Source organism: Periophthalmus magnuspinnatus, chromosome 10, assembly GCF_009829125.3.
Source record: "Periophthalmus magnuspinnatus isolate fPerMag1 chromosome 10, fPerMag1.2.pri, whole genome shotgun sequence".
Lineage (NCBI taxonomy): Eukaryota > Metazoa > Chordata > Actinopteri > Gobiiformes > Gobiidae > Periophthalmus > Periophthalmus magnuspinnatus.
The window spans coordinates 4,959,218-4,981,723 of record NC_047135.1 but is presented as its reverse complement, the minus strand read 5'-3'; the positions used below and the strand labels follow the sequence as shown (position 1 = coordinate 4,981,723).

General features: G+C 39.9%; 1 protein-coding gene across 7 annotated transcripts; it reads right to left on the bottom strand.

Annotated features, from left to right (window-relative positions):
- Window positions 1-1,200: 1,200 nt before the first annotated feature.
- On the bottom strand, window positions 1,201-22,035 carry LOC117377697 (catenin delta-1-like). 7 transcript variants are annotated; one of them, XM_055224590.1, is made up of 22 exons: window positions 21,770-22,035; window positions 14,763-14,895; window positions 13,516-13,679; window positions 10,586-10,654; window positions 10,378-10,497; window positions 9,728-9,987; window positions 9,362-9,643; window positions 9,053-9,290; window positions 8,724-8,946; window positions 8,449-8,641; window positions 8,238-8,355; window positions 7,878-8,034; window positions 7,642-7,659; window positions 7,289-7,360; window positions 7,063-7,190; window positions 6,189-6,339; window positions 5,903-6,095; window positions 4,409-4,608; window positions 4,237-4,278; window positions 4,090-4,151; window positions 3,842-3,941; window positions 1,201-2,551 (listed from the first exon to the last, which is right to left on the bottom strand). In XM_055224590.1, exons 3-21 carry the CDS (start codon window positions 13,672-13,674, stop codon window positions 3,882-3,884), a joined length of 2,745 nt encoding a protein of 914 aa, XP_055080565.1. In that variant the 5' UTR covers window positions 13,675-13,679; window positions 14,763-14,895; window positions 21,770-22,035; the 3' UTR covers window positions 1,201-2,551; window positions 3,842-3,881. The 7 variants fall into 7 exon arrangements, with proteins under 7 accessions (XP_055080565.1, XP_033830061.1, XP_055080568.1 ...); XM_033974170.2 differs by having other exon boundaries at window positions 7,289-7,357; XM_055224593.1 differs by lacking the exon at window positions 3,842-3,941.
- Between the last annotated feature and the right edge of the window lie 471 nt (window positions 22,036-22,506).

Genomic DNA, 22,506 nt, shown 5'->3' with positions numbered 1-22,506 from the left:
GGCCCATATTCTAGTTGAGATACTTTGAGAGTCTTGAAGTAATTGAGTTTGGTTTTGAAAAATGTATTTTAAAGTTTACACTCCTTGTATGAAATATAAAATACATAAAGATTATCAAAAGTAATTACAAATGGTATTAGAAAAATGCTTTAAATACAGGCCTAGAAAAAATAGAATTAGTCTATATCAAGAAGTTATTATAATTAGATCCATCCGAGTAGACCACTGCTGTAGCGTTTATGTCTGTCAAGATAAGTCGATTAAAATTTGAAAGGTAAACTATGTAACCTTTCTTGGTCCGCCAGCAGCTTGCCTTCATGGAGATGTTATTACTTTGCCTGAGTAGTCCACTGTATAGCATTAAACTTTATCTCCATGGAAATAAGATGGATGCCAACAGGTCAGATATGTGGAGAGTCACAGTAGAATGTTTATCAAGGTATTTTATAAGCAATCAAAACATCTGAAATTTCAAAGATGCTAGTTATGTTTAATGCCATACTGTAGATTGAACATTTCCATAGAAACAAACATGTGGTGAGATCTTATTTGGTGCAACATTCAGTCTCACAAATATCAATCTTTCATTAAACAGAGGCTTAAATTAGATTTACAGTTAAACCTTTACACATCCAAAGGCCGTGTGAACCAACAGCTGCATTTTACTCACTACTGGGAACATTTAGTTACATGCGAGGCACGACTAAATACTTTCACACCCTCACCTGACACTCACCCAGTCGTCCAAGTACTGCACTTGCACAGTCACTACATGTTAGCGTACTGATAAATGTAAAAGAAATGAATGAAAAGCTGGAGACATCACCACTTGTTTAAAATCTCACCAATGATGTCTACAGATTTGAAAACTATAGTGAAATTTAAGCCAAGTGGACCGTTTTGAAAGATTAGATTGTAATTATACCAAAGACAAGTTCATTGGTGAATACATGGACATGGTGCTAATCTCGCACAACAGTCTTTTGCCTTAGCAAGTCAAAATAGTAGTCATAACTCGGGTGGACCCAGCTCGTTCTCTTTAATTAGACGTGTTCATTTGCTTGACATGGCAATCCCCCCCCCTCCCACCTTATACTACTATACATTACATAAACTGCTGCACATCTTCTAGGACATGGCAACCCTCCCCCCAGCTTACTTACTACTATACATTACATATGAAACTGCTGCACACCTTCATCTAAGAAAAAATCTTTATTTATAAAAACAGTATAACAGTTACATTTTATACTGAAAAAGCAACTTCAAGAGCCAAGGCAGGTACGAATGGTACATCATAATTTTACACGGATAGGCAACATTACAAATATACTATTATGTGTGGAGTTATAAAAAAACAAAGATGACTGGTCTCTTTTGCCTTAAAAGTAACTGATAAAACCAGGGCTAAAAAACTGGATCTTTCGCAAACTAAAATACGCAAACAGTACAAAAAAAAAAAGCTGTAAAAACATTAGGTTGAACATGTGCTTATTTTATCAGTATCCCAATTAAAACATTATTGAGCTTCCTTTGAGGTTATCAAAAATTCATGTGCATGTGATGTGCAACATTGCCAAAAGCAGCAGATCTGTGATATTACACTTAGCCCCTGTTTAAATGTTTGAATGAATATAACGTTAGCTTTGAGTAATTGGTTTAGTAGTGTTTTTTTTTATTTTCTTTTACGCCTTTTCTGGCAACCTTTGGAGGTCAGACAATAATTTTTCAGTGGGAGAAAGGTAAAAAGCAAGGTCTCAAACAAACAAAAAAGGAGGCGATTTGTACAAAACATCTGACACAAAGTTGTCACAGAAGCGTGCATTCAACAAACATAATGCACACATAATAACAACATAACGCGTAAGGTCCTTATTCATTTGACACACATACACACTATCACAGGTTTATCGTATGACAAATATACACACGCCTGGCTTTTTCACACCAGTCTCTGACCCGAGCAGGAGAAAATAAGTCTACACAGGAAAATAAAGCCTATATTAAACAACATTCTTGATCTACAGGTCACTCACATTCTGCTAAAACGTCAGCCAGTCCAAAACTCCCAACAGTCCCATCAAAGGGGGCAATTTAAATTAAGTCGTCAAACCTTAAGCAGTCATCCATTTTCTTTTTATATACAGAATATAACCTACATAGAAGAACAATTTATCAATAGGATGCAGTGTTGGCAGCAACAACTTGACCATGACAAAGTTTTACCAAAATGTTGACAAGAGCAAGAGAAAAAGAACAAGAATGACAACACCAAAATTAAATGATTGTCAACAAAGGTGATTGCCAATACATAAGTAGAATAATTTAAAAATTGTATATATTCTGTTTGCTACAATAGATTTGTAGAAAAGTGGGTGTCTATGTGTCACTATGTGCTGCATGTCATGTTCTGCCTGCAAACAGTCTCTTTGGATGTCGCCCCCTGGTGGTTTAATCCCGTGGTGAAGGGGGCCTGTGCATCGGGATCTTCTTCAGTAGCAGTGGTAGGGCAGGGATGGCCCCATCTGGGTGATGCACACTATTAGTTTTTCTGTAGGAACAAAGAACAAAGTGTGAATAAAACACATCATCGTAGGAGTGTTTTACAGTGGAACAAGGAGGTCATTCACAAAGAAGCACAAGGACTCATTTTGTTGTGAAAGTATTGTACAGGGTAAACTAGATCACAGCCATCACTACACCCATGACCAAGATATCACTGAACATGGCCTTGTTTAAACAAATATGTGTTGCTGCTTTATTTTTTAATTTAAAGCAATTCCCCACTTATACAAAATACAGTCACAAGGGGCACACACACAAAGTAGGGTTAGAGACCAGTCACTGTAGCACCAGGTACAAAAACAAAAAACCCCAAAACATTCTACCACTTACTTTTGGGGTTAATCACTACATTTAGACAATGCAGAAAAAAACACTTTGTACCAACTATAGCAGTAGCACAGTCGGACATATACAATACATGTCTGTACAATATATTAAAAATACACCATTATTAATACAGAAGAGGTTTCACAGGGGATTTAAAGTTTAACAACAGAAAACCTTTAGCCTAACCAGCCAGCCTACAGTTTTTCTTTGTCATCAAATAATAAAAATAATGGAAACAGGAGAAAGTACAGTAGACTGCCATAAGGGAATGAGACACTAAGCTCCGAACCTGAAATAAATGATTCATCAGGTTTCATTTTACTCTACTTACACACAGGTTTCTGAATAGTGGTGACTCAACTGCAATCTCCGGGACAAGAATACTTTTCAAAGACTCGACTAACACAGATTTTATTTTGGAGGTTGCAACCTGATAATTTGGGGATCTCCAATCTTGGAAGGGCCGTGTGAGTGACGGAACTGATTTATAAATATCTATATATCTTTTCAGACATTTGACCCAATTTCTTTATGAAAATAACTTGTGTTAAAAACATTAGAAAGTTTTAAAAAGGTAGATAGAAATGGAGACATTTCAGTTACCATCCGGAAGTCACTGTCCATTATCTGGGCAATGTTTTGTTGAGTGCCAAACCTTTGTTAGAGGACTGTCTTTGAAACCTTTTCTCCCATGGGACACTCCTTACATTTTGTATCCCTTTACGCAATAGTGAACAAAACTCCCAACTGGAGCTGAAGATGACTCACATTAGATTCAGTAACTCAGCAGGTGATTCAGACGACTTCAAAAACTGACTTGCTTAGAACTGTGACTAGAGTCTGAAACATGTGATCAAACAGTGCCCTGAGATAAGAACATGAGTAGGATTGGCTGGCCAGGCCTGAAAACCCTGAAGTCCATGCAGGACGAGAGGTGAGTTGGACATACCATGCTGTTACATGCAGAGGGGTTAGGAGGGAGGGGAGGGCTAACCATCGTAGGAGTCCAACAGGGGCAGGGAGCCCTTTCTGGCCCCATACACCCCTCGCTGAGAGAAAACCAGAGAGAGACAGAGGCGTGAGAGTGAGAACTGGCAGTTCAAGTCAAAGCGGAGAAGCTGTTATTAGGTGATTAGGGGTTAGCAGACTGCAGAGGGCAGTGCAGTTTGTGAATGAAAATACACAAGCCATACGTACTGGTAAAGTGGCAGCAGTGTCGTCCAGAGTGCGTTTCCTCTGGTCCAGTGTAGAGTAGGCTTCTGAAACAGGACAAAAGTAACTTAATACAACCATATTTAAAATCACTGATTATCCCAATCATTTTTCCAACAAATAAATACCAACCAGGGCCAAGATCGTTAAGAGGAATTATATCTCTCTTCTCCCCTATGGAAGAATACAATTGTCACATGAGTAGATTCAAAACTACAAATAATTTGACCAAGTACTCAAATCTACAAAAACTACAACATTACTCAACAAACTACATCTTATTGAAACCAAGCTGCTCCCTAACCTCTGTCGAGCAGCGGCGTGGTGCTGTCCTCATAGGTGCCGTTGGCGTGGGTGCTGGGACCGTTAGCGACAGGATTCAGATTCACCATGAAGTCTGTTTTCTTCCACCCGTCTTTCTCCAGAGGCCGTCGGAGCTCCTTATGGGCCCAGATGAGCTGCAGCACCTGCCCGGCTCCTCGCACCTCACGGTCTGAACGCTTTCTGTAGCACGCAAAGCAACACAAGGATTAGCGTATGGTGTAGTTAAATATGTATTATAACCTCTTAGATTTTTTGACTCGAGGGCTTTATTGGATTGTACTGTTGAAGTCATTGCAATAGAAAATTAAAACTCAACTTTGTTAAAAAATACTTTGAAACAGTCTCTAGGGAAAGAGATGAGTTCTATGCCATACCGAGAAATATAATAGCAAAAAAATTGAATTTCCATGGAAATAATTAGGAAGAAGCTCTTTCAAGCCAAATAAGAGTTGGTTTTGTGGAGATGCACGTTTGCTACCAGTAAGGACGCATGTTTTTCGAAATGTTTCAATACAATACGAGCATGTTTTTCAATTTGGATATTATTAGTCTATTTTTGGCTAAAACGTTACACAGCAGGGCTTTAAAATCAATTCAATTCAATTCAAAAACTCTCCTCCATAAACTTGATGTCATTTATCACTCAGCAATCCGTTTTATCACAGGTGCCCCTTTCACTACCCATCACTGTCCTCTGTACTCACAGAGTGACTGGCCGTCACTTCACTCCTGCAGATTAATAAATTGGTACAAATTCATCTATAAAACATTAATTGGTAAAACCCTTCATTATCTTCACTCACTCATCAATATTTCTAATAACACACATAACCTACGTTCCAGTAACATTATCACCATGATCACCCCACGAGTCTGTACATCCTTTGGTCAATCATCATTTCAGTTCGCTGCACCCAACGACTGGAACAATCTACAAAAAACTCTAAAACTTAGCACTATGATACCAATAGCTTGATTCATCAACTCAATAATATCTATAGTACGTGACCAATGTACTTGTTTTTAACTCTTTACTTTTTAAACTCTGCTCACCTATGTGTATATATGTAAATAGTGGAAAATAGTAACTGTCTTAGTGTTGTTGTTTTGTCTTGTCTTGTCTTTGCCTGTATTGATGTTATTCTGTTGTATGTTGAAATTTCTGCTTCTTGGCCAGGTCGTCGTTGAAAATGAGAATTGGTTCTCAACCGACCTACCTGGTAAAAGGTTAAAAAAAAAAATAAAATACTACAACTGAATAATATCAAGTTTAAGAATCATCTCTACATTGGCAATTGCAATATTTAAACAGCAAAGTCTGGTTGTGGTTTAGTCTTCATTGGGTTTGGTTTTTGACCCAATTAGAAGCCCAGAGCATCATCGTTAATCAAAGTTTAACTGAATGTTGCGTCACCAACAGTTTCTAATCTACTTGTATTGTGTAACAGTTTGATTTTTTTTCCTGGCTGCGTACCCGTCTTTGTTGATGAGCACCAGCCTCTCGATACCCTGGGTAGCTCGAAGGGTTTTGGCTGCTTCTAGCCTGTTCCCAAGAACCTCAGCCAGAGTGCTCAGTACAGACACCACAGTTTCCTCCGAAAGAACGCGTCCCGACTGACTTTGGCCTCCAGGAAGATTGGCCACAAGATGAGGCACTGCATGTAAACCTATTAACAAAACAAGTTGTAAGAAAGCTGTATGTCTGCAGTCTTTCCAACAGGCTAAAAATATACATGAATAAAATTGTTAAGTTATTGTACCTAGAAGTTCGCAATTCCGGCTGTCGATGGCAAGGTTTCTCAACGCTCCAGACATGGCCCGAACCACACGGTCGTTGCCATGGGCCAGTAACTCTGCCATCATTGGAAGACCTTTCTCAAGACGCACAGTAGCTCGAATATATCTACCATACTGAAGAAAAGACATGAAAGATGGTATTAATAGTGAATATACATAGCAAATACTGCATCAATATGGTAGTGATTTGACTTTTAAAATGCTATTTTAATTTACTACTATTTGGTTGTTATGATAATGTAGTTCTATTAAGTCAGTCTTTTTAGTTAATTCTGAATCAGTATGGCGGGACAATTTTAATTGACTAAACATTTCATTATATAGGTTAGGGTTAGTATTTTGCGCAGAATTTGAGATCTAATAATGCTTCAAATGAACTGCTTTTGATAAAGATTTGTCTTGGATTTTGTTCAACAGAAACAACTGAAGTGATCTTTTATTCTAGCCGTTTTTATTTGTCATCATATTTTTGTTTGCTCAAATCACAAATGTGTTAAAAACAAACCCTCAGCCTTCTCTGCACGTCGCAAACATAAAAAAAAACACTTTTATTTTTCAGTCCTGTTAAAACATATCCACTTCTAAATTTACTGAGAGCAGGTATCTGTACTTTCTACTCATTTCATGTTTGACTTTTACTTCCCTACATCCAAGTACAAATTTAAGGCATCTGTACTTAAAGTACAAATAGTAAAGTACAATATTTGAGTAATGTTCCACCACTGATTATAAGTATAGTCCTGGTCTTGGATTGCGTCTAGTTTTGTACTACTTAAAAACACACTTTGAGCCAATTCAGCCAATTTGAAAACCACTGAACTAATTACTATAACATACCGTCCATCGTCCAGCACACAGGTTTTGAATGGCACCAGCTGCAGCCTCCAGCACTGAGGGGTTTTTGCTTTCTCTGAGAAGTGAAGTGTAAACTCGCACCACCTCTGGCTGATACAAAAGCTCATATCCTGAAATAAGATTCAATAATTAACAAAAACAGACAGTACAAAGATTTAATTAAAACTATAATTTTAAATAATCTCTTAAGTGTTTTGCAGGGACATACCTTTGGCAGGCGTTGTCCTCTTTGGAATGTCAACTTGGTCCGCACTTCCATCGTCTCCATCCTTCTTTCCTGCTGGAATGAAAAACAAAACAAAGATAAAGCTAAAGAAAAAAATAGCATAGCGCAGTTTCTATCCTGTATTTTTTGTATGTGAAGTGACATGCCGCCATTGGACAAGCTGTACCATGCAATGCCGTATGTGAATTCTAAACATGCACACTCGATAAAAATACATTCAAATATGTTTATGGTGACTATAATGTGTGATTCAATGAAAACTTGTTAGTCAAATGCTCATGGTGATGGGGTGGTCAGTTTTTGATTCGCAGTAACACCAAGATGAGACTTCTTACCTTTTGAAAACCACTCGTCTAAACCAAACAAAGAGAGAAGGTAAGAAGGAGGAGGGTGGGAGGAGTTTTGGAGAAAGGAAAAAAGGATGAAGAAAAAAGGTGGAATATTGTGAAAACCAGCAACAGGCGCTTTTTTGCCACCACCAAGCTCAAACCCAACAGCAATGAATTGTCATAAACAGCCAATGTTTTTGATTTTGAGTGCTCATGACCTGCTAAAGCTACACAACACTAACCTTTGCCTTTTCGAGACCCAAAACAGCCCCCTTTGTTAGCACCGTGAGCGCCCCCTTGGCTCAGCGGCGTGGTATCGATGTAGCGCTCACAGCCCGGGATCTCCCTGTGGACCTGATAGGACAGATTCCTCAGGAGGCAGACGCAGTTCTCCACCAACTACAGAAGAAACGTAGAAAGGGAAGAGAAAGCTGAATTATTGATAAAGTGATCAGACAACCAGTATGATTTATAGGTTTATGTTATTTGAAAATTTACTCAAACCAGCATTCATCAATAGTCTGTTAAATTTGAAAATTAATAGTACATTTTTATATAAGGTAAACTGAATAATAAAACAACACATTTAAAACTGAACTCACCTTATTATCTACATCTTTGCGGTTGATCTGTGACTGAACAATATACATGAGAGAATCCACCAAACCAGAGCACTCTCTCAGCTTTCGCCGGGCCTCGCTTCGTTCTGAGCTCACATTCCTATTAAAAAAAAAAAAAAAAAAAAATATCACAAATTTAACGACTTAAAGACTTAAACTTGATCATCATCTTATATTTTAAAAGCTCATGTACCGAAGGCAGCCAGCTGTGTTCGTCAAAGCAGTCTCCCATTCCAGGTGCCGTGGTTTGCAGCTCTCCTCTGGCCCGTTACCTCCGCGCTCCCAGCCTGAGTGTGGCACTATTACCTCATCAGCTAGTGCATGAAGGGCGTGGTCCACTATCTCCATCTTTACAGCGTCGTGTGATGAGAGGTTCCACAAAGTGCCTGAACCAAAACATAACTATTCAATTAGACAGTGAATCTTAAAAAGTGAATCTTATGGGTGATATAGAATTGTGTGTAATACCTGTGATGGTGTCTGTAAGGTCCTGGTCATGTGTTTTTCTAAGTAATCTGGTCAAAGCTGGCACGCCATCACAATTTTTGATTGCAATTTTGTTGTCTGGGTCCCGCCCATAGGATATATTCTTGAGTGCCCCACAGGCGGAGTGGTGCACCTCCTTGTTGGGGTGGTCCAGCAAAGACACCAGAGCTGGGATACCCTTTAATCGCCGCACTTCTGACTTGACCTACACACATAACCAAACATACCCAATCAGACATGCATAATCAGAACTTCCTGCTACCAAATCCTGTTTTTGAACAGCAGAGAAAGTGAGCAGTGCAGTGTTTTACCTTGTCATTTTTAAAGGTGAGATGCTGCAGAAAGGCTGCAGCGTTGGTCTTGACGGGGTCGAGACGATAGCTCAACATAGCGATGACCTCAGGTAGCTCGGGTTGTCTCCAGGAGCCGGGAGGAGCCTTTCGCAGTGTGCTGTCCAGAGACGCCATGCTCCCCCTGTCCAAAGTCATAGGGACTCCCCAGGGATAAGGGTCCACTCCAATGTCACTGTCTAAAGTGTCTTCACAACTCCTGTGGACGGACAAGCATTTAAGTACTACAAACCAGCAAATTTATGTCACCATTTCATAACCGTGCTTTACCTTAACCTTCTCCGGTCCATGCCTCCTGGGCCAGGCCCGAGGCGGGGCATGGTCCCATAACCCCCAGGGTGCATGGGCGGGGGTCCCATCCCATAGTCATCATAGCCCACACTACGCTGGTCGTCCTCGAGGCCGTAGTGTCCATGCCCATACCTCATGTCCATAGCAGAGCCCATGCCCCTCATCCCTCGGCCCACTTGGGGCTGAGCAGCGTAAGGGTCCATCTGTTGCCGGCTGGGGGCGCGGTAACCAGAATCCAAAGTTCTGTAGCCATCAACAGGCCTGCAAATTACATAATTTATGTATACTTCTGCAACACCAAACCAGCAGACACTCCATAAAAACTTTGAAAAGAGTGTTGTGTACCTGTAACGCTCTTCCATGTGTGACCCTCTGCTTAAACTGGTGTATGCCTCTGAGGGAGGGGCTCTGTAGTCGTCATATCCACCCACAGGGCCGTAGTGGTAATTCCTGGGGACTGTGGCAGTGGGGTAGTCTGGGACTCCGACCTGTCTGTAGGGCCGGTCCAACGTGGCACTGTACACCCCCATCCCGGGCACAGAGAGGCCCCCATCAATGGACATGGAGTCTGAGGGCATAACTGTGCGCGAGATTGGCTTCTTCATCTAAAACAGTCAACAGCAGCATATATTGACAACGGTTCTTCTCAAACTTTCCACATCAAGTACCTCGAGATTTAATCCCACACTACATCAGGAAAAATTAAGGCTAAACCATGTCTACATTTTGACTACAGCACGAATAAGTAGTAGTTTTGAATAGTAATTAAACCAAAAGAGGACAAAATGTTTCCTATAGATTTGTCTTTAACTTAAATATTGCAGTGTACCACAGTTTGAAAACCACTAGCATAAATCATTTCATTTCGGCAAGTAAAATACAATTTCTTTTATTCCAAGTCCAAAAAGCACTCCCTTTGCGGCAGATTTAAAAGCACTATTGAAGTTTCTTTTTGATTTTAATAGGTTTGGAGTTGTTATGGCCTGCCTGCCTACCCCATTATCTTGTCTCCGGGCAGTTCCTTCATCTGAAAACACTGAATGAGCCTCGTGGGAGTCGTCTTCTGGTGTGTAGCCATCGTCTACAGAGTTGTGTGCAGGGTCCACCATTCTGTACTGTAACCAAGACAAACATAAGACACATTTAAACCTTACACATTGTATAGGGGAGGCAGTGAGCACAAAGCAATGAAAGACAACATACCTGCGTGCCGTTTATGTATGGGTCGGTCAGTTTCAGGCGTTCAATGTCTGCATCACATAAGCGCCCGTTCTGGAAAGAGACAAAACATACTATTACGCATTTACGCAATTACATCATGTGGTAGGGCTGCGCGATATGCCAACATACCCATCATATTTTTTGCCTCATAGTGGGCAGGAGGAGTTTTGATTCAATTTTGGTTGTATTAAAAAAAAAAAAAAAAAAAAAACTGGCTTCAAATTTGACTTTTTAAAATGACAATATTTATTCTTTCCTCTGAACTCAGTGAAAAGCATGTGGAGCAGAGAACTGACATTTGACCTCTCGATTAAAAAGAACCAAGCACCATTAACGATTAGAAATGAGCCAGTGTTGATTCAAACTTTAATTGCACAGCTCCAGCTAGTGGTTTAATGATCATAGTTTAACACCCATGTAACTTTCATAAATATTAACCTGCATTTAAATTTGCATTTCTGTATAACCTACAAAACTACTTCTTACAAGCGTGTTTTTCATGTGAGCTATTGTAAGCAAGATATTTCCCTTGTGCTTCAATGAAGTCTAAAAATAAAGTTTTTATCTTGTTTATGTGTTATTGGACTTTTTAAATCAAGTTAGAGGAAGTAAATGACTACACTCTGCCTGACAATGCCCCCCTTTAAAAGAAACATATGAGTCACCACCAGACGTGTAGGAGGACACTTGGAATGCAGCCAGTCATCTTAACACTCATCACTTGCTCAAACAATGCCTTGTAGCTTAAGTTGTGCCCTCCACTTTAATCACACAACATTTGTACTATGCTTTCTCAGCCTCTCTGACATACAACTAATTAGATGCAACTCCGCTGTTTGATTAATGTCCACATGGGGGCAGCACTGCTGTTAAAAGAAATCATTTGAACTGAAAGGTCAGATTTCCTCTGATTATTTATGATGCGCTTAACACGCTTACGTTAGTCATTTGCTGTATTAACAGCTGTGCCGACAGTGTAATCTGGCAGAATAATGAGAATGAGCATTTCAAATAATTATAATATTAAACCATCTGCTCTTAGATTTTAAAATGTCAAAATTACACATTGCTAACGAAGCTCTAATAAGTGGCAATGTGTGAAATTATTCTCATTTCTAATCTAAATCGACTGTAAAGAAAATAACTATTTTTCTCCAATGCAAAAATCAGTGGTACGACACTTAGTAAAAGTTTTGCCCCAATATAATTGTTGTTTTTCTTTTTTTTTTTTAAATATGGCACTTCACTCTGTAAATGCACAACTGGATTATACGAAATGATCAGTGGTCATTTTCAGAAATACAAAAACAATGGAATTGGTGATTAATTAACACAACGTTTTCAGTTGTTAAGCAGCGCATGCAGGAGAGTGACCACATACCATGACCAGAACATGCTCAAACACAGAGGGACATGAAAAGAATTCCACAAAAGCAGGAGAGGAAAGGTGCGCATATCCGGCGTGTGACAAAGCAAGGCATGCTGGGAAAAGCTCAAAGCTGCTGATGGCCATCTCTGGCATGTCAAAGGCATTGATGGTATGTGCAGGCTGTAACTGATGAGTTTTGCAGATGGAGGCTTCACACACGTTTAATACTGACACAAATGTAACACTGCAGTGATCACAGAGGACTGGTCAGAAATCGCAGAGAAACATGATTTTGAATGACGCTGGTATGGGAAAGGCGAGGACTGGAGTCCACAGTGAAGTCCACAATGGGCTCCAGGCAGAGGTGGGTCTAATTTCTTTCAAGACCTCAGTTCACACCTTACACTGACTGACTAATACTATGACTGATAACAGTGCCCTGTATCATAATTTTATCTTTGGTGATAATTTTAAATAAAATAATTGCCATGGGTATCCATTTCTATTTCAATTTGTCTACCCAAATTTACACAGTAGTTTTACCCATTTCACCCATGTATTGATGTAAACTTTGAATATGTGTCCTTTAGTTTCTAAAATGTTGACATCACTACAATAGAGATAGAACGATATATCGATCGGCCGATATATCATGCCGATACCAGTTATTGGCCTTAAATCTCAAACAGAGGCCAATGTTTGATTTTGGCCTAAAGAATCCACAGAGCTGCAATGGAACACTTCAATGTGAACAGATAACTGCACAAAACATGACTACAACACTCTTATAAATTTGTGCTGAAAAGGGGTATGGGTGAGTTTGTCATCAATTTAAAATACAAGATTTGGGCAAAAGCAGCTCCACATATCGGCAGAACTTATTGGCCATCGGTTCCTCTGGATTCTAAATGATCGGTAAAGGCATCAGCCATGAAAAAAGCTGTATCGGTGGATATCAACACTACAATTTGGTTTTCTTTGGGTAATTACTTTTTAGTTCTTCTGTTTAGGTCTGTCACGATAATTATTATATCAACTTATCGTTCAATGCATGATCGGTAGAAGTATTTTTGGGGGTCAATATTTATCATGGGAACTTTTTGGCATTTTTCTGTACTATGGTAAGATCTCAGCTGTACAGAGTTGAATAATTAACTTCTATGACTGATTAAGTGTTTCAATTATTTATTGTAGCTCATGTTTATTAACGCTACTGTACTTAGAGAATAGTTTTTTTGGAGGTAATCCTGTTTTAGGATGTCAGGGGCCTAATGGCATTCAATATTATTGTTTATTCTCTAGATTTTCAACACTAATTGAACTACTTCAAAATGTGTTATCGTGACTTGTCTACTACTAGAGTATTTAGACTAGCGTCACTAGTACAGTTCCTGAAATGTTCGTGAAATATTTTTAGCTTTTCAGGAGCTTGGTTACTTTTTACTTGTAGTCTTGAAGTAACAATAATACCCTAGCAGTAAAACCCCTTCGCTATCCCACCTCTGCCTCTGGAACGTTTGACATGGGGTGGGCCGGTGGTTACCTGCTTGTGGGGCAGAGGGAGGCCCATGGCGGAGGGGCTGGTGGCGGGGAGCCCCACTCTCCTCCTCTCCTCCTCCAGGGCCCGGCTCAGCTGCTCAAACTGCACCTCCTGCTCCCTGACTGACTCCAGCAGAGCTGCCGCGCTCTCACACTGCTCCATACACACTGCACACGGCCCAGAGACACACACAGTTACACACTCAGTTACACACAAGTACACACGCGTATACACAAGTACACACGAGTACACACAGGCAGCAGCACAGGACAGGGAGTGGGCCAAAATAAAGACACACCTTTCCCAAAAACAACCACAGCAAAATGTGGCAGATAAACTTTTTGTGGGATTGGCTAAATCTCCAGGGGACCGTGGGAACTAAGGTTTTCAAATACTTATCAGAATACTATGACTACTGCAACTGCTACACTAGCCTACACACAAGTTAAGAGGAACAGGTTTCTTTCCTTTGAAAAAAAATGTTGTATGCAGTTTTTAAAATGGTCCTTCTGTGTACGCCATTTACTATAAAACAGTTATAGTATCACAAGAGCAAATTATTGTTTTTACTTTATTAGTTTTAACATTATAAAGCCATTTTGGGCAGTCCTGCAGACACAATTTTGACTCCATTATAATTAGGCCTGTCACAATAATCACTATATCGACTTATTGTCCAGTATATGTTAGATGGAACAAGTACCGGTAGTTTTTGGAGTCAGTATTTATTGTGGGTACTTTTGTCTTTGTACTAGTGCGGGATTTTGAGTGATTTTTCTGTTCTAAGATAATATTTCAGCTGTAGCGGGTCCAATTATGAGTCATTGTAGATGCAGACAGCCTACTAAAGTGTTTCATTCAGTTATTTATTTAATGCATTTTGTGTTGTTTTTTTACAATATTGTTACTAGAATAATTTTTAGATGTCCTAGATGTTCTAGAAATCCTACTTTAGGGTTATTGTGGCAGTGGTATTAATTTGTTTCAATATTATCGTTTATTGCACTTCAAAATGTGTTATTGTGACAGGCCTAATTATAAATAAAAGGGAAGTGTGCTGTTCATAATGTGCTTATTTTTTAAGTAACAAGTCAAGTATTTTCACCAGCAACAGTTGCGTGCAAGGTGACTGTAAATGTGTTGGGTCCAAAGTGACACCTTTTCGTAGAGGGGATATTTAAATCAACAACCAAAACTTACATGCAACATTCAACAAAACAATATCAGAAGTACAAATTGTGAATACACACCTTCACCAGTGGGCGTGGCTTAGCAGAACAGGTGGAGTTATGGCACCAAGAACCCAGAGCTTTAGCTGCTCATGGGAAGAGGGGGACAGGAGCACCAAGCCCAGAAACGAGTGGATCTACAGGGAGGAACCGACTGCAGAGAACCAAAAGAGAGGGAGAGGAGGGAGAGAGGGAGGGAGGGAAGGAGAAAAGGAAAGAGAGGGAGGCAGAGAGAAGGGGTGGTCGTTTTAGTCCAGGCACTTCTGTTTGAAAAGCAGCAACATAGTGAGAATACCGTACAGGCATGTCAACGAGCCCACGTGTTTATTCTGTTAAGAAAATAACAGCCCAAGACACAAAGCCCCACAGAGTGCAGCTCTACCTGCGGCCACACCCTTCATTTACTCAGCATCATGTAGAGCAGAGCCAACAGCTAACGTAGAGACTATGGGGACTGCTACCACTTCAGATTCCTGTTATAGGTGACATTTTGAGGACTTTTTCCACAATTCAAAAATATAGAATATTTTTGTTTTATTGATTTTATTGATTATTTATTTTAAAGGAATGCATGTACTGTACACAAAAACATAAGCTCTACAACCTGCAATCGCTTTATTTCAAGATTTTACTACGTTTAGGTTTATTATAACAAAATGAATCATCAAACACACAAACGCTAGGTAATGTTATTATCAACTGGCGAAAAAGCTTGCTAACGTTTGCAAGAATTAGGGTTGGTAGCTTTGACAATTTTTGGGCTGGAAATGCATATTCAATTGAGTGTGCATGCAAAAACATTTACTTATAATACCACAGAAACTTCCTCTAAAATCTGAAAATAGCACATTTATTTAAGGGAAGCTCATCCTGCAAACATGAGAACAAGTTTATGACAAAACAAAAAAAACACTACCCTTTTAAATATTTGACATTAGTGGGTCATATCCAGAGATAGGAGGATAGGGAGGTGGCATTGTCCCTCTGTGCACCCCGTGTACTTAGTCAACTATACAAACAAAGATGGCCTTATTTAACTAGAGCTTGAGCAGGTGCAGAGTACTGTTGCTCACCAACCTGTCCTGGACTAAAATTACAGGTTCCTCGTTCATTCACAGGGCATAACCTTTTTAGAATAGTTCAAACCATAGTCCAGAAATGACCTCCTTCTTCAGTGGTGATTAAGTAAATGCAAAATGTGAATAAAAACTAAAAGCGCAGATGTCACAAAGATAACAACATGACTGTGATAAAGGCTTAGAACATTAGTAATTTTTTGCCTAATTTGGACCCAAGCAAAATGGTTATAACAAGAAAAGAATTTAAATATCCCCTAAAACAGATGCTGTATCCGATTACTTTTAGGCTATCTGCAGACGGGAGTATGTGTTGCTGAATCCTCACTCTGTTAACACATTCCTAGCTTCCCAATTCTAAATCGTAATGAGTTTACAAGCACATTTTACAGCTTTTAGCCCTAATGCTAACAACAACTAGCATGCTAACAGTGGACCAGTGATAAACACTTTTAAAATTAGATGCAGACAGTATACAGCTGTCTTGTTTTGACTCCAAGAGCTGCTTTTACAATACATCTGTACTAAAGCAAAACAAATTTTAGCCCATTTAAGCAACACATGCAAATCTCCAGAACCTGGCCCTCATTTAACCTCTTCTGTCCCTTATCTGAGTCTTAACTAAACCAACAAAAACATTGTTTTCCCCAATCCAAACTTGTTAGTGATGCCGTTATCTGCTGACTCGCCCTTTGCCTAAAACCAGTTCAGTTCCGTGTAACCCCCGACTTCAAACGGGAATAAACAGGCTCGTATGACCGGTTAGACGAGGCTCAGAGGGGGGGCTGGCCAATTTCCCAATGTCTCTCCATGAAATAGTTTCTTTCTAGTATCATTAGTAAAGTAAGTTAATACAAATGTGCAAATGTACTTCAGTTTACAACTTACTAAAGATACCTGGAGTATTATGTGTTATCATTATTATAATATGGAGGAAGCATTTGTGAGGGGAACTTGGGACAGCATGTGAAACTGACTCATATTTTCAAAGTAATCTGATTAGGCAAACAGAAAGAGACAGACAAACTGACAATGTTGACAGACTGTTGCAACACCTTTTTAACTGTAAAAAACACAACTATCTCAGCGGTTTGCTGACTAACAAACGCCTAAACGTAGCTTATCTGGTAGATCCTGTGGGGAAAAAGAGGGAGTTAGGAGGATTTTCTGGTGAGAAATTAAGGAGTAGCTAAAGTAAGTCATGACATTTTTTTGAAAACCAAAACCAGGAGATTGCATAGGAGCTGGCGATGACTAATAGGGAGACGTGAGGTCATTTTACACACACACTGAGGCCTATAGTCAGAAACCAAAGTTAAATAGCCTCCACGTGAAGGGATCCTGTCTGTACCAGTCATGCCCATATAAGGTCATGGCCAGGACACAGCTGATACAAGGGGGAAAAAAACAGACAGGCAGGCAGCATGGTTTACAAGTGGCAAACGAATATAAAACTGCACTCAGAAACAGGAGTCTGAGGAGGCGTAGGGATGAGATAAAGAGGAGGGAAAAACTTAAGGCTGAATTCTTGCATTGTCTGCAGCCAAGTCAGCACAGCAGGCCACCCACTCTTCTACTGTAAACCAGGATTCACAGAACACAGGCTAATATGCATTGAAACGTCATGGTCTCCTGCACTTTCACACTTACTTCAATTTCTGTAAAAGTGATGGTCAAAATAAAGATATACCATCATGAATTACGATATAAATAAAAAAAAGCTCTGGCATAAGTACTATTTAGGGCTGGGTGATTACACTCACTTTTACTCGGTGCCATTTAACAAACAAAAAGTCTGAACTCTGCTCCAAACCACATGCTTCACTAAGCTGTAGACAAGAGATCAACTGATATTTTTTCAAGGCCGACGCCGATACCGTTTGTTTAAAATCCAGAGCAACCATTGACTGATGAGCTCTGCCGATATTTTTGGAGTGATATGTTGGGCTGATTTTCAAAATATGCAACTTAAATTTACTACAAACTCAGGTATTTAATTCTGCTATTTATTTATTTATTTATTGCAGTTTGTGTTTTTAACCATTTTATACATTTTGAATCTTTTTAGGTGAATAATTCTACTTTACTTCTACGTTATTATATCAGTGGCATAAATTTGTTTCAACACCATCGTTTATTGTCTATATTTTCTTCAGAGATATATTGCACTTCAAAAATCGTGTTATCGTGACAGGCCGAGGAACAAAAAAGTAATTCTTACCACCAATAAATCATGAATAAATCAGCTATCAATAAGCACTAACAGACAGTATTACATAAAATACAGCCTGTGGAGTAGCGGTCATTGCCATCACTCTCATTATCCCCTTTGAAAAAACATGTCCAGCTCTGACCGTCCCACGCTGCGTCTTCATAATGAGCCCATGCATCAGTGTGGAACATGACAGATTATAAACAGCACAGATAAGTCTTGGCATGTGAAGACTTGGGAGTGAGTGTATAGCTTAACCTCCACTGGACCGAGGCATCCGCAGCTGTCCATCTCAGAGGTCAATAGAACAATGTGATGTTTGTATGACTCAAAACACATCAATGAAACTTTTAAACAAGTTTAACAATATATGTTAATGTGCTTTTTCTTTGCACAGCCCTACCTTACAGTAAAAGACACATACATCTGCAAATAATACAATTCTAAATTTTTTTCCAATCAGCTTGGGTCTTTTTCAATAGAGAGGTCCACAGCTAGTTCTGTCAGTAAGCATCTGGTTTGAAGCAGAGTTTATTCTTTGGAGAAATAAACTGGCCCATTTTGAGTTGAATGACCCTGATTAAAATGTTTTCCTTTATCTTTAGGAAATTAATTTTGAAAGTCATATTTGTTTTTAATGAGACAATAAACCAAAAAATAAAAATTAAAAAAAAAAATCTTGATGCGTTACATTGCTCTGCCTTATTCTAAAACGACACCGAGTCTGCCTATACAGTGAATTATTATTATTACTATGCAAGAAACAAACAGCACTGTGGAGTTGACATTGTATGACTATGTACAGGTCTTGAAATATGGCTGCAAATGTATCCTCATCGTCTCCTGGTTTAGTGCATGTTTATGAAAGTTTAACTAATACATGGAGGGACTTAATTTTGCATTACAGTGGTTTCATAACCGTTTACACATAATTGAACCAATAATTTATATCTGCTGAATGCTTCATTTTTAAAGCATTATTTTTCTGCCATAATATGAGTATGTGCATGTTTTAAGAAGCAGGAGCTGTACGAAGAGGCCAAAGTACACACATATGACCCATGTCTTACACTTGGCTCTCCCTGTGACACAGCTGTTAGAGGCGCTCCAAGGCTGAAACTAAGTTTCAATGCAGACAACAATCGGTGCTGCCCCCCTGCCTCACCCCAGCCTCTCCTCCTGCTACCACTTCCCGAGAAACAGGATGTTGTGGATTGTGGATTTGAGGAGTGCAAGGAGGATGCATAAAAGATTGCTTGGCTTGCCAAGAATCCTCTCCTACATAACTGCACACAGGGACCAAAAAGAAAAAAAACAAAAAAAAAAAAAACAACAACTCATTAGCAGCAGGGGGGAGCTAGTTGAACTGACCACCTGCTCCTGGTTGACCTCTGTCTTTTACAGTGGTCAGAATTCCCCTATATTCAGATGTTTATCACCAGCCACTCTTCCTCTTTCTTGTGTGGTTCTCCATCTAAAGTAGCTGCTTCTGTATTTTGTATGAGACAAACCAAACACTACCATCGCATTAGAAAAGAGCTCAAATTTTCATACTGATTCATGACTGAATTAACAAAATCACAGCTCTTCCCTTGGGCACTTACAGGGTTTCATATGCAGCTATCCTGTAGTTGCTTCAATAACATAACTGGTTGTTTACAATATAAATATTGCATAATAAACCACACATTATTTCAACATTAAAACTTTGAGCATCTGCAAATTGGGATGCAATTAATATTTTTGATCTAATCTCTGATCTAGTCAAAAAGTTGTCCATTGTACCTTAGATTAATTTGAACCACATTAAATAAAAACAGACTGGACACCTCTTAATAGAAAATAAAAATGAGATAGTATCAAGTTCAAGTCTTGAAATAGTATAATGATGACATGTAGTTTTGATACAGAAATCCTTTTTGGCTTTCCTGAATAATGTGGTTAACCTGACATTACAAAAGCAAACAAAGCAAAACCATCAAAGGCGCTGCCTCCAACTGCTGATTACTACAATTTAAAAACAGTGTAATATTTAATCTGACAAGTGTCCCTGCACTACAGTTAAGAACATGGTTGAGAGGTCAGTCAAATGTCTTGGGGTCAACATCTGACTGTCTTTGACGCACCACGAGTCACAGAAACATCTGATACTGGGGCCGTCCATCAGCGTGACTCACTTAACTCAGAGACATCTGTGCTCACATGTAGCTACAGTGCATGCTTTGTGGACTGTATAAGGCACGCTCATGTACTCTGTAGCTACACCTGTATTCAGAAACACACTCTCCATTAAAACAACACACACAGGAAAATGCACATCTGTCTGTTCATCTCACGTATGAGCAGGAGAGCAATGGTTTGGACTGAGCGTGGCTCGTAATGGGATTGAGGCTTTAACCCACTAATCCACTTACCTCCTAACACATACATGCTGGATGTTAACATGCACGCCCAGGCATTTTGCTAAACCTGTACAACTCAAGAGAGCACCTAAAGATCATAGTTCAAAGAAAAGATTGAACTCAAAGCCTGTTTTGCAGTCTTCACACAATGGAAAGCTGCACTTAATAATTTCCGTTTAAGTAAAGTTGATGCATATAGAAACTCTCCTTTATACATTAACTTTATTTAAACAGAAATGACTCCCCTACAACCTCTGGGGTCAAACACCAGTCCAGTAGACACTGCACTACGCTGCCATTCGTAAACACTGTTTACAGGTTAAAGGAGAGATTAGTGGCACACACTCACCCATACATTTGCAACCAAAACAAGTTCACACAGGACTGACTCAACAGGTTCAAGAGTTGACAGAGGCACTGTCCCGCCTGTGACAGAGCAGAGACCACCACCCAAAATGCATTAAATACATGCACACTTGTAGGCAGCTCTGTAGAAATGACAACTTCACAAAAACATTCATTGTAACATGCAATTCTAAAGCTATGACATGCATCTGGCGTGAGGGCGTTTCAATTGGACCGTGAACAACTAGGTCAACGCACAGTAAATGCACACAGCCCACAGCATAGATGTACAGCCTGACCACCACTGAGCTGTCAAGTCTTTAGGTTATGGGAGGTCCAAAAAGACCGAACCTAAGCACGTGATGTGATCGTGACCCAGCTGATGAGAATCATTATTTCACGACTAAAGACTGGTTTACCATCTACCAGACAAATCTGGGGCATTGGCCAGAGAGTTGGTAACACTACCCCGGCTAAGAGTAACATTACAAACTATAGTCTGGAGAACAAAGAGCATTGTGCATCTGTGCGTAAAGCTCACACCAAAGTCTACAGAAATTAAAGTTGAACATCACATCAAGCCCTAAACGCCTCTCAGCAGCAGCCATATGACCTGGTTTGCCTGTCCTGCTCCGTTAGCATCACAATAACCCACACAGCCCCATGAGAGCGGTGCCAACAGCGAGCCTGGAGCATAGCATGGCAAACAGATTAGCAACAAAAGCTCAAGTTCCGCTCAATTTCATTATTTAAAAGCCTGCTATGTGGGATACATTTACACATCGCTAGCATGTGCATTTACACCTTTTTGCATGCTGTGAACGCGCGCCCTGCAAACAATAAAAGCATGTGAGCGCGGCTAGCACAGTTAGCATGTTAGCACCGTTAGCCTCTGTCGATGATGTGACCACTCCTTGCCAACGCTGCAGTGCACCCTCTACCAACACGACCTGTTTCATTTAGACACGATACTACGGCTATGAGGATACTTACAGCGTCCTGCAAATCGCCCACAAGACCCCCGGGAGACAGGCTAGTCCGTTTGGTGGCTGCTTTTCTCTCTTGTTTTCCCCTCCTTCGCTGCTTCTGGGTCAAGCTTGTTAAAGATGAAGCGACATCACCGAGTTTTCTATCACAGGGAGGGCGGGGTCTGCACGAGGCTTTACCGTAAAGGCGGCGCGCGCGAATCCTCTGCCACACAGGTGTTTGTTCAATTATAAATAACCAACTTAAGTCAAGCTGTGCGATTTTAGATGGTGATATCTTTTAAGGAATGAGACACAAATGCAAAATGCCAAAGGGATGTGAGATAAGAAACGCTGTAAACGCCTTTTTCTCCGCCTGTTTGTAATTCTCCTCCCATTTATTCCCAACATGAGTCTCACACTGATGTCATTTCATTGATTGCCCAAGAACAATGGTCAGGGGAGGAGGAGAGGAAGCAGCGTTTCTTGGGGAAGTACAAAACACATTCCACAACAGCGTGCAAAACTACTGGCCTTGATCCATACTTTGGCAAACAAGACCAAGACAAGAGACATGAGGGATTTTTTTTGACTGGCCACCACTGCCCACACAACCCTGAGTCATGTGTGTTTCTCTATTTTAACCACGTTTAGGAATTAATCATTTATTTATATCTATCTAGTAAGCCTAATAAAAACATCTTGCAGTTCTACAGGCCTATACAAAGTAAACCCATAATGATAATGGTATGTTTGTTATGGTCT

Excerpts from the sequence above, each read along its gene's own strand:
- LOC117377697 (XM_055224590.1), bottom strand. The coding sequence starts at position 13,674 with ATGGAGCAGTGTGAGAGCGCGGCAGCTCTGCTGGAGTCAGTCAGGGAG. Across the intron at positions 8,356-8,448 it reads AACACAGCTGGCTGCCTTCG|GAATGTGAGCTCAGAACGAA; the intron begins GTACATGAGCTT and ends TTTTTTTAATAG. Across the intron at positions 8,035-8,237 it reads GCAAAGATGTAGATAATAAG|TTGGTGGAGAACTGCGTCTG; the intron begins GTGAGTTCAGTT and ends TTTCTTCTGTAG.